The sequence below is a fragment of the Ursus maritimus genome, unplaced genomic scaffold, assembly GCF_017311325.1.
Source record: "Ursus maritimus isolate PB19 unplaced genomic scaffold, ASM1731132v1 scaffold_1, whole genome shotgun sequence".
Classification (NCBI taxonomy): domain Eukaryota; kingdom Metazoa; phylum Chordata; class Mammalia; order Carnivora; family Ursidae; genus Ursus; species Ursus maritimus.
In genome coordinates, this window is record NW_024423343.1 from 72,186,054 (window position 1) to 72,198,676 (window position 12,623).

Below are 12,623 nucleotides of genomic sequence, written 5' to 3' on the forward strand. Positions count from 1 at the left end.
TTCCAGCAGTTTTAGGTTTACAATACAACGGAGAGGAAGATCCAGGGGTTTTCCATATCCCTCCTGCCCTGCACACATACATGTCCTTTACCAACATCACTCACCAGAATGGCACATTTTTTACCAAGAATGAACCTACACTGACACATTATAATGTCAATAGTTTACTTAAGAGTTCACTTTTGCTGCTGTACATTTTATGGGGTTGGACAAGTGCATAACAAAACAGATCCATTATTATAATATCATACAGAGTAGTTTCATTGCCCTAAAAATCCTCTATGTTCTGCCTATTCATCCCCCACACACCCCAGGTAACCACTGATCATTTTACTGTTCCCAGTAGTTTTGGAGAACTCCATAGCGGAGTTCATTTTTTATTTCCATGTGTCTTCATGGCATGATAGCTTGCTTCTTTTTAGTACTGAATAATAGTCCATTGTCGGGATGCACCACAATTTATTTACCCACTTACCTACTGAAGGACATCTTGGTTGCTTCCAAGATTTAGCAATTATGCATAAAGCTATTATAAACATCCCTGTGCAGATTTTTGTGTGAACATAGTTTTCAAGTCTTCTGGGTAAGCACGGATGAGAGTGATTGCTGGTAAGATCATATGGTAAGAATATGTTTGGTTTTGTAAGAAACCGCCCCAGCGTTTTCCAAAATAGCTGTACCATTTTGTGTTCTCACCAGCAGTAAATGAGGGTACCTGTTGCTCCACGTCCTTCACCAGCATTTGCTTATGATTTTTATTTGTCTTCGAGAGATATTCATCCGAACTTCACGGTTCTCTATCCTCCACCAGTTTCTTTGTCCGGCAGTTAATATAAGGCCCATTATGCCAACCAAAAGCTCTGCTATGTAAAGAAATCTGGTGTTTCAGCATTCTTATTATGCCTAACAGGGCGAGGTCTATTTCAAATGTTCACATCCTCTATCAGAGAAAGGGAAAGTCCTAGATACTGAAGACCTGCTTTGTGTCAGGTACTGTCATCACTGGCTTGTATGTACTGACTCAGTGCTTGGCAGGGGGAAAAAGCCTGGGAGTCGGCAACATTAACCTTACCTTATGAAGGACCTGGAGTTCTGAAAACTTTCATAACCTGTGCACATTAACAGGCTCATTGAAACCCCTCCGCAGTTGTGTAACAGATAAATCCAGGAAGCTAAATATCTGTTCATTCAGGGGTCCACTGAAATAAGTCCCAAAGTAGACCTTACTTTCCCTAGAGATGATCATTCTATTTTTACTCCTTCTCCAATCTTATCTTTTGTATTTTGAGTCATTAGTATTATCAATCAAAAAGCTCTCCTTTATTAGAATCTCTTACAAATAATGTATTGAGAAGAGACTGAAATTACAAGTTAAAACAATGTTCTCGAAATTCCTATGGATTTTAATTATTCATGCATCACTTTGCCTCTCATTAGCATATGTATTTTTCCTCCTGAATTTTGATGATACTAGCAACAAAGGTAATACAGTTTTACCTGTAATTCAACTCACCTAACACATCACCACTATCATTTTTTCATGTTCCCTTAATTCATACACAAAACTGAGTGAATCCTAGTATTTTGTAGGCCACTCACAGATGTAGTAAATTGCTGTCTCTTACAAAGTGAGAGGCTGCTTTGCAAAGCGTGAAGATCCTGTCAATAACTACTATTACTACATCATTGACTTTGGAAAATAATAAGCCTAACTGCATTCCACATCAAGCTAAAATGGTACAAGAGAATTAAAAAAAAAAAAACAGGCCTTTTTAAATATTTTGGTGTTTAGAATGTTTCACCATAGAATCCAACAAATAGCATGTAAAATTAATTTACCAAAAATGCTATATTCATATAACTTTTAGAAACATATCAGCCATATAAATTGAGTCTGCCATAGCTCCTAAAAACCCAAGCAGAAAAAGAAACAACAGGAACTTCAAATAAGTTATTGCTTGCAACAGAAAAAGAGTTTAAGTTAATAACTGGGATTGTCCACCTGATTATTGGCTCATCATCAGATCAGGAAGCAAGGAGAAGAGAAAACAGAAGGTGTCCGGATACCTGTTTTCTGGCCATTCTCCTACAACCTCAGATGAAGGACATACTGCTGATCTCAAAGTCTTAACGAGGTAACCCAGAATGCCAGGATCACCAGGGACAAGAGCAACTTTCCTGCTACTTAAAACCACACTTCATATTCTCATCACCTGGGGATCTAATACTAGCTCGGACTTTTTGAAAGCTTGCTATGTTCCAGAAACTCTTCCAGGCTTTATTGCACTTCAGCATTCCTATGACGGAAGTACCACTGTTCTAGGTACAGAGAAAAATGATGTCCAGAGAATTTAAGAAAATTGTCCGTAGTCTCTTAGCTCTTCAGTAGAGCTAAGAGTTGGATGCGGGCAATCTTTGCCAAGATCATACCCTCATGCTAGGTTCTATCACTCATGAATGAAGGAAATTCGATCAATGAGAATCCCTGAATTCCCGGATTCTGATATAATCACTCCTCAAACTGAAAAGAGACCTTGATTTCCATACCTGAAGCTCATTCCCTGCCTTCGTATGGTACAGAAAAAAAAGAAGAGAACTTTCACATCCGGGCTTTGAGAAAGCTCTCAGTGGTTTTCAGGCCTCGCCTCAGAGTTGGCTCACAAAGCCCACTACACCTTCAGAGTGGGTAATGGAAGGAACAAACCGAGCATGTGTTACGTGAGAGGGCCCACCCTCAGACCTAAATAGATCTTTGTTACATCAACCACACCACTGGGGTTAAAAAGAAACCCACACTATCACACCAGTGTTTCCAGTTAGACCTAGAAGGTATGAAATAAACGTTGAGTTAAAAAAAAAAAAAAGTTTCAAAAAATGCCTTTGGTCTACAACGAAACACAAAAGTCTGGGGCAACCCTCAGTTAAATCTTTGCACGCCCACCCTGTTTTTGTCCCCATTCTCCCCAGCCACCCACATTCTTCCCACCTACCTGAGGAACCTTCATGCAGCCCAGGTTTAACACTCTCCACTTCCGCGCCTCACGTTTACTGGCTCTGAAAATACCCGAAACCCTCTCTCCTCATTTCAACTCCCCTCTCCATCCCCTCTGTTCTCTCATCAGCTTGGAATTAGAAAAGGAGACTCTCCCATGAAGTGATACTTCTCTTTCACTAGATATGAGGGAATCACTGAAAGAGCATCCTGTCCCAAGAGGAAAAGCGGATATCCTCCAAGTTCCTTTCAAGTAAAATTATTATTACACTGACCTATACTAAATAGCGAATGACCAATAACTTGCTCTCAGAAATCTGCACGCCACTCCAGAGGTGTTTGCTTGCCGCATTCCTGGTGGGATTTAAGACAGTGCTATATACTCACTGTGATTATAGCTACTACTCAGCCTCCTGGCCCTTGGCATATAGCTGGTCTGGGGAGAGGAAAATCAAGAAGGCTTTGAAGAAACTTAATCACCTATTTGTGGGTGAGGAAATAAAAGGAGGAAAATGAAATGAATAGGAAGCCTCTCCAAGACCACTCAAAAAAAATAAAAAAATAAAAAAATCCTACATACATAACTGAAGGGAGGCCTGGAAAGTGGAATGCCATTTGTGGCCACGAGCCTCCTTTCTTGCAGGAGGACACAGTCAAAAAGAGTCAGCCAGTATTCATCTCTTCATCAGCTTCCTCATTGTAATAGGAAAACGTAGGTTGCTCCAACTCCAGAAGAAAATAAAAATAATAGTAATATCTCCTTAGGCCATCCCTTCTAACTCTGATCTATTTCTCTTAAAAGCAAAAAATCTCTATGGTTCTCTTGGGTCAACAATGGACACTATTGATCACTGAAAAGCAAAATACAAATTTTAATAACATGCTTGCTGGTATGGAGGGAAAGCCACACTATGATGTAAAACCAAACAACCATGCTATCACCTCTGACCCCGACCTGTCTCCAGAAATGCTAGGGTCTCCACAGTTGTCTCTAGCTCCTCACCTACAATGGCTTTTATTCGAGCAACTAGGTAAAAGGTAAATGAACAATATCTTATTTGATTTCATAGTGTTTTCTGTTTAATCAAAAAAATGGATCTGCAACAGCATTCCTTCATTATCCCCCTTGCAAATACAAGCTTATTTAACTGTAGAATTGATTTAAAAGGTTTTGTGTGAGCTGACCTGGCACCTAAACACTTACACGTATCACTATCTTTTCTGTCAAATGTGCTTTAACAATTGACCAACTTTTAGAACCAATCCGTTTGTATTTAGAATACAATCCCTGCCTGTATTTTAGAAAGGAAGCTCTGTGCTCAGAATATCAAATGAGCACAAGCTAGGAGCCAGGGGAGACAGAGCTGCAAGTGCAGGAATGCTTGAACTCGACAGATGGCTTTCTAATACGTCAGTATCTTGGACTTTCGACACCAACTGATTCTTAAAGGAGGACAGTTTATCAGTTAGAACCATCTTAGAAAACTGGGAAAAAATGCAAAAACACAAGCCAATACGTTGAGCATTGCTCTGCAGAAAAATGGAGCATGCCTAGTCACATTTAAGGACACAGCTTCTACAAAACGGAGCCAAATAATGGGTATCAGGGGGCAGATTTTTCTCGACCATTGGAAAGTCCCCCAGAATGGCTCTGATTGGCAGATATTTTCTGAGAGAGGACAGCTGAGGCCTCTGGTCATTTTATGTCAATGGCTCAAATGAGTTGTCTCCTCTCCCCCCCTTCACCTCCTTTCTCTCCTTTTTGCTAATCCCTATGGCTACATCCCAGCCTGCTACCCAAAATACGCTCATGGCAGTGGCTTTAAGGGACAGGAATCACCACAAAGGAACGCACACGCTTGGATGAATGTCTTACGCAACTCATTGATCGAATATGCCCATGGTGATTTTTCTCAAAACAACTCGTCAGATTAAAATTATAAATGACCGGAAACTGCTAGTATCCGTTTCATTTGGCGATTCAGTGGTCGGGATGTCTAACTTAGGAAGCGGAAAAAGGCAAAATGACGCAGAAATCAGTAGATCCTTGTTTTGCCTTGATTTTACTAAAATTCACCCCTAATGTGATGATTAGAGACAGCATCGACTGTTTATTCTATGAGATGAACGAAAAATCAAAGAAGCAAAACCTATGAAACGGTAAGACCGAAGTCCGAAGTGAACTTATAAACTGTGCAGCAGAACATGCTTGCTGCGGCTAACAGACACAGACCACGTTCAGATTTAGCAACAACTCATCATATTAGCTACTGTGACCTTTGGCTCCGGCATTTGCCAACGTCATTTCGGACAGCCCTGCCTGGTAAAGATGGCAGAAGTAACTTAATCCATTTAAAGCCCATGTCCCAAACTGAACTGCACTTTTGAAGTAGCCTCAGCAGAAGCAGCATCTTTTCACCCTGATTTTAAGCAACCAAGGCAATATTTTTAAAGGAACAGTGCATCCAGCATGACCCGGGCATGAGCACGAGCCTCAGAGCACGTCAGTCAATTAAGGCCTGCAAGATATCCAGCTGCGGAAACCTGAAGGGCAATGTGCTCGCAGGTAAGAATGAAAAAGACTAACACAACGTATTCAATTCCCTCCATCTTTAGGAGGAAGCACTAAAAATGAGCTGTTTTCTTTTTTCTTTTTTTCAGGGTTTTTTTTGTTTTGTTTTGTTTTGTTTTACTATAAGCCAGCAAATTGATTCTTCCCAATAGGTGTTTTTAAAGTAGTATTTCTCACTCAGGACCTGGGACCCCAAGCAATGTGGCTGGCTCCGCTGCCTCGGAGCACAAAGAAAAAACCCAGTGCAAGACAAGCCATGGCATAAAGGCTCTTCCAAAAAGGTATGAAATGCGTAGTGAATAGATAGCCCAGCTGCAAACAGCTTCCCAAATTCCTTTACCTCCTTCTGTGAGTCGGGAATATACCACGGAGCTGATACCGTAAAATGCCCTAGAGACATGGGGAGGGGAGAACAGGAGGCTAGAAATCCTAAGTACTGAGGCAGCTGCCAGTATTTCAAGCCGAAAAAGAACAAAACCAGTCACCAAAATCATTTCCTGGCATCCACTCGGCATAGTTGTAGTGCAAAGGGAAAAAAAATAATAAAATGAAAATGAACTGAGCACTTTAAACTATTCAGAAACTTTCTACCAATCTCATTTCATGGTGCTCTCCCATTAAAGATGTGATCTCCCATTAAAGATGTGTAAAAATATAAAGTAATGCTACATAAGTTAGTAAACCTTTAAGCAATAAAGCCAAGATTCAGCATTGGGCCTTTTGTATAGGCCCTTTTCCATTTCCTGTCTCAGATGCCTGCCTGCCTTCTAATAAGACAAACTTTTGGCAGGAACACAGAAGGTATCCAGACATTTGGATGAATTGGACAAGGAAAGTCTAAATGAACAAACACTGGCCTTTGGAAATGAGGCACTCTTTTAAAAACCAGAGTGCCAAAATAGAAGCGAAATAATAGAACACTTTCTGATAAAGAAATTTACTTTTTAAAAAAAATGATACACACAGAGTTGTCAAGGATCTTTAAGGTAGTACTCCAAGTTAGTGTCTGTCAGATCAAGTCGAGAGAGTAATTTCTAAACAAAACCGTTAACAAACACACGCCCCATGTGCAGGTGTTTAACAGATATAAGTTTCATAGTATAATCAATACATGCATAATTACTTACTTGCTTCCTTCTGTAATGAGCAAATTGAGAGAGGCCTAGAATACTTGCAAGAGCACCGCCTCCAACAAGAATAGTCCCTTTCACTGCCTTTTGAAACGCCATTTCTTAGCCTACAAAGAAAAACAAAAAGGAAACAGAAAGAAGTGAATTGGGATTTTTATCAGATAACAATCCCCATTATAAAAAGGGACCCTGCAAGATTCTGAAACGATGTTAAGCTAGAAAACAAAACATAAAATAAGGAAGTTATCATGGGCCAAAAACAACACATGAAAAAACGGAGACAAGGGAATTGACCACACAAAAGTCACCTTCCAACAGGAATTAAAGAAAGAAAAGCAAATTATGAGACAACTGAGGATCTTTACACAGTAGAGAGTGAAGAGTGCCATGAAAGGAAACGGTACCGCGTGACTCACAAATCTGCATGCCGAACTTGCCAATGTGTTCAACTGCTAACCCCCACAGGGAGAACGGTGGAAGGCCGTCACCAGTGGAGACAGTGAGCCTCACGTTCACCTCAGGTTCTTTGGCGCAGTTTAACTCGGATGGTGGCACAACTCCCTTCCTGGGCTTTCCCCTCCTAATGAAGCTCTCACCAGAGCCCAGAGCCAACGCTTGTGCATTCCTGTCCTTAAGCGTCTACACTTGACAGACTGAAGTCAAAGGAAACCATGCCTTGATCCTTTCACAAAGCGACAGAAGATAATTCCTAGTGACTGCTATAATTCCTTTCATTAAGGGAACTTAAGAAAAAAAAAGTTTTCTTCTAGCCAGGGTTGCACAGCACCACAATTTCAAGGGGAAACTCTCCATATCAAGCACTCTTTTGTTTGTTTGAGAGAGAGAGAGGGAGGGAGAGGGGCACCTGGTGGTTCAGCCTGTGAAGCCTCTCCCTTCCTCTCAGGTCATAATCTCAGGGTCCTGGAATCCAGGCCTATGTTGGGCTCCCTGCTCAGTGGGGAGTCTGCTTCTCCCTCTCCTTCTGCCTCTCCTCCCCAACCGACCCTCCCTACCCCCCTCTCCTGCTCCTGGGGCATACTCACTCTCTCTCTCAGATACATAAATAAAATCTTTTTAAGAAGGAGGGGGAAGGGAGGGGCACAAGGCGAGGGAGAGAGAGAATCCCAAGCAGGTTCCATGCCCAGCGAAGAGTGCAACCCTGAGATCGTGAACCATGACCCAAGGGGAAATCAAGAGTCAGATGCTTAAATGACTGAGACCCCCCAGGTGCCCCTTGCTATATATTTCTAAATAAAGTCTTGCATTGTGTTAGCTCTTGACTTTCTTCTCACCTTGAAATATATATATATATGTATTAAGTATATATGTGTGTGTCTGTGCATGTGTATTTGCAGTATTGGACTCATTACATTTTTAAGTGTTTTTGAATGCTTCAATATCCTTTAACTTTTTCAAGAACAACACACAAAAAAGTGCATAAAAATGGAAATTCCACCAAAAGAACTCTTGCCAGCTTCTATTTAGCTAAACAAAAAAAGATAACACCGTGTGACCACCTAAAAAAAAAAAAATTCTAACTTAGAGTTGATATTGCTCAATATCACTTCCACCTGCCTAAGACTTTCATTCACCATAGCAGCTGGCGCACCCTGGGAAGCACTGCCCTATTTTCCTGAATGGGTGGAGGTCAGACCTGTCTCAACAACATACCTTATACTCTACAAGTATCTCATGACTCAGGAAAGCATTTAAGATGAAGTCAGTTTTAACCTAGGATAATAAAGAGCATATAGTATCTCAATGTAAATTATGGTACAGTTAAAATGTTTGGGTCCCTATAGGATGAATAGAATCTATGAGCATAACTACACTAAATCAAAGAATTTCAGTGCAGTTGGCAACTGTGATTCTATAGAAAATTCATTTTGGAATACTATAAATTATATACTAAAATAAAAGTTGGCATTTCTGAATATTTTACTTTTCCTCTGACCTCACTCCATCTGACAAACTAATAAATTCTAAGACTCATCTTTTTTATTAAGATTCTCACCAGAAAAAAATATTTTGCATGCCTATGTTTCTCTGCTGCTGGAGCTCTCTTCATCAAACGTACCCTCTTCCCCAAATTATGCAAAACAATTGGTATGTATGATGGCTAGTGACCTCCATTCATCATTCAGTCAACCCTAAGCAAACCCTTACGTCCAAGGTTGCTCTGATACTGAAAACCTCAACTAGGCCGACTTGGAAGGCACGCATTTGTCATAGCCCACCATCGCCATTCGTAACGCTTTTGTACACGTTCCCATGGGTGCCTATCACACGACAGTGGAGACCCCAGCAGTCCAGAGGTAGCGTGCTATCTCCAGGCTAACAGGGTTCCCCTGACAATGAGGGACAGAGAATAGAGACCTAGTTCTATTTACCTAAACAATGCATGTGCCCGCCCCATAGAGACAGCAGCCTGGTGGTCCCCTGGATGTGAGTTTTGTAGCTGATGGACTTTAACTCAGTATCACTGCTTCTGAATTGTTGATAATGTCACCGATGACCTCACAAAGGATACCACACATCAACAAACAGCTGAGGGATGTTATGTAGCACAGTCAAGGAAAATGTCTCAGCAGAGGTGTTCCCTCAGCCACTTCAGTTAGGGGCTCATTTTTCCAATTGTGCAGGTCCCCGCATTCCCTGCTCAATTGATTATAGGGCTTCAATTTGATTCCTGAAACCAAAACTCACTAAGGGAGATATTTTCATGGGTTTTCTCAATGAGCCACTAATGCTAATGAAAAACTGCATTACTATATTATTTTTCATGGTCAACGATCATACTAACTATAATCAATAAAGAGTTTCTTTTTCCCAGTAATTTTATAAAATAACCTATGCTTAGGGGATCATTATTTCTATTGAGATCAAATCCACCTGTAAGATCACCTACTAGTTGTAATGAATAAATCACTCTTACAGGTAATTCAAAAACAAAACAGAATCAGTTTCACCTGACTCTCCTAAGATCATCATAATCATTGCCATCGTCATCATCATCGATGTTATAATGACAATAGTTGACATTTACTGAGTATTTGCTAGGTAATAGGCACTGTGCTTTTAATTCTACATACATCAACTCCTATCACCCTCACAACACCCTAATTTCATAAAAGAGGCAGTTGTGGTTCAGAGGGAGTAAGGGATTTGCCCAAGGTCACTGACTAGTACGTGACAAAACCACAACTCAGTCTGTACTCTTAACCACTGATGGGTTCTGCCCTGCCTTTTGCTCTCAAAATAGCAACTTCTCCCCAAGGGCCACACCACGTTTTGCTGTTATTCCTAAAAGAAGGCCCTATTCTCAAACACTCACCCCTTGTGTACAGTCCTTGGCATTAGGATTCCCCTAAGGCAACGAAGAAGCCTCTGACAAAATATCTATGGTAATGTAAGAACATTGTTTTATCGCTAAACAAAAGAAATTTAAAACTTGCACCCACTTACATTCCATCATAAAGTTTTCACAATGATTACGAAGAGGAAAGATTGTTTCCATCTAAGCAAAACTGCAACAGGGAAATTAGCAAAGAAAGGGGAAAAAGTACCAATAAATCTTTACCTTTTGCAACTAAAAGTATGAGAAACTAGAGGTAGAAAAATCATTAGCTTATTTTTTTAAGATTTTATTTATTTATTTATTTATCTATTTGAGAGAGAGAGTGTGTGAGCAGGGAGACAGGCAGAGGCAGAGGGAGAGAATTCCAAACAGACTCCATGCTGAGTACAGAGCCTGACAAGGGGCTCAATCTCAGGCCCCTGAGACATGACCTGTGCCAAAACCAAGAGTCAGATGCTTAACCAACTGAGCCACCCAGGCACCCCAAGATTAGCTTAGTTATCATAGCCTAATGTCCATGTTTAATAGCCTATGAATTAAGTTGTACGTACATTGACTCAGGACTGGCTCCTGCATTTGCACAGACAAGTGCCAGTTCTCCAATTCTTGCAAGGGGAACACCAGCCCAACTACAAAAATCCTGAATAAAAAGGCAGTCAACCAAATACATCTATGAACTTATCGATTGCCCTCAAGGTGCTTACAATCAATTTGGAGAATTAATATCAAAGTCTGTCTTATAACTCTGTATTATAACTAGTTATGGTATATTGAGTGTTATTAATACTCTGATAGACAAAAGACCCTGAATAGTAATCTTGAGAAAGAAGAACAAAGCTGGAAGCATCACAATTCCCCATTTCAAACTGTATTTCAAAGTTATATTAATCGGGAGTATGATATTGGCACTAAAAACTTATCGGCACTAAGAACAGACCTATAGATCAATAGAGAGTGCAGAAATAAACCCAAGCACATATAGCCAATTAGTTTTTAACAAAGGAGCCAAGAATATACAATGAGGAAAGGATAGTCTCTTCAATAAATGGTGTTGGGAAAACTGGACAGCCACATGAAAGGAAAGGAAAGGAAAGGAAAGGAAAGGAAAGGAAAGGAAAGGAAAAGAAAGGAAAAGAAAAGAAAGGAAGAGAGGGAGGAAGGGAGGGAGGGAGGGAAGAAGGAAGGAAGAGGACCGTTATCTTATACCATATTCCAAAATAAACTCAAAAGGGATTAGAGATTTAAATATAAGACCTGAAACCATAACATTCCTGGAAGAAAACATAGAGGGTAAGCTCCCTGACATTGGTCTTAATGACGATTTTTTGGATTTGACACCAAAAGCACAGGCAACAAAAGCAAAAGAAAACAAGTGGGACTACATCAAACTAAAAAGCTTCTGCACAGCAAAGGAAACCATCAACAAAATGAAAAGGCAACCAACAGAATGGGAGAAAATATTGCAAATCATGTACCTGGTAAGGGTCAATATGCAAAACGCATAAAGAAGTCATGTCACTCGGTTGCAAAACAAACAATACAACTGAAAAAATGGGCAAAGGGAATGAATGGACATTTTTCTAAAGAAGATATACAAATGGCCAACAGGTACAAGAAATGGTGTTCAACATCCCTCATCACCAGGCAAATGTAAATGGGAACCACAATTAGGTATCAACATACATGCACATACGGGCCGGGAGGGAGAGAGGAGGAGAGAGAACAAGGGCTCATGACGTGGAGAAAAGGAACCTGCACGCACTCATGGGGGGCCTGTAAATTGGTGCAGCCACTATAGAATACAGTATGGATATTCCTCAAAAAAATTAAACACAGAAAAAATAATTAAACATAGAACTACCAGGACTCTTGGGTGGCTCAGTTGGTTAAGTGTCTGCCTTCGGCTCAGGTCATGATCCTAGGGTCTTGGGATTGAGTCCTGCATTGGGCTCCCTGCTCAGCAAGGAGCCTGCTTCTCCCTCTGCCTCTGCCTGCCACTCCCCCTGCTTGTGCTCTCTCCCCCTCTCTGACAAATAAGTAAGTAAAATCTTTAAAAAACAAAACAAAACATAGAACTACCATATGATCCAGCAATTCCACTTCTGGGTATCTGTCTGAAGAAAATGAAAACACTAATTCGAAAGATGGTCTCAAAGTCCCAAGAGTGATCAGAGCTAAAGATCTGGTTCGGGGAACCTCGTGCCTAGCACTGCCACACGACAAAATGTGCTTGCAGCTGGCAAACAAACACTGGGTTTGCCACTTCTCGGAGTTTGCTGAGCCATGCTTCTGCTACCCTTGCAATTTACCCGGCACAACCGAATTCTTAGCTGACCCTTTGGGATTCCCATTATAGAATGGCCTCAACAATGAAATCCTATTTCAAATGGTCCTTGGGCGCTCACCACCACATCTGCTTCCTCCCATTCCGAAGCAAGGCTACTCTCCAGGTGAAATCATGTATTTGAATAACTTCACCACACACGTTAGAGTTACAAACAAGAAATAAGCACCCCTGGAGAAAGGCTGAGGGGACTCTCAGCAACCACCCCCAAAGTTATTCCAGAATAA

The 12,623-nt window shown here is 40.8% G+C and overlaps 1 protein-coding gene across 2 annotated transcripts in view; it reads right to left on the minus strand.

Moving 5' to 3' along the window:
- GPD2 (glycerol-3-phosphate dehydrogenase 2) overlaps nucleotides 1-12,623 on the minus strand; it is a 137,334-nt gene that overhangs the window by 93,691 nt on the left and 31,020 nt on the right. For both annotated transcript variants that reach the window (XM_008686991.2, XM_008686990.2), the window contains exon 2: nucleotides 6,692-6,801. In XM_008686991.2, the coding sequence (XP_008685213.1) occupies nucleotides 6,692-6,793 (102 nt within the window). In that variant the 5' untranslated portion in view covers nucleotides 6,794-6,801. The remainder of the gene's footprint in view (nucleotides 1-6,691; nucleotides 6,802-12,623) is intronic.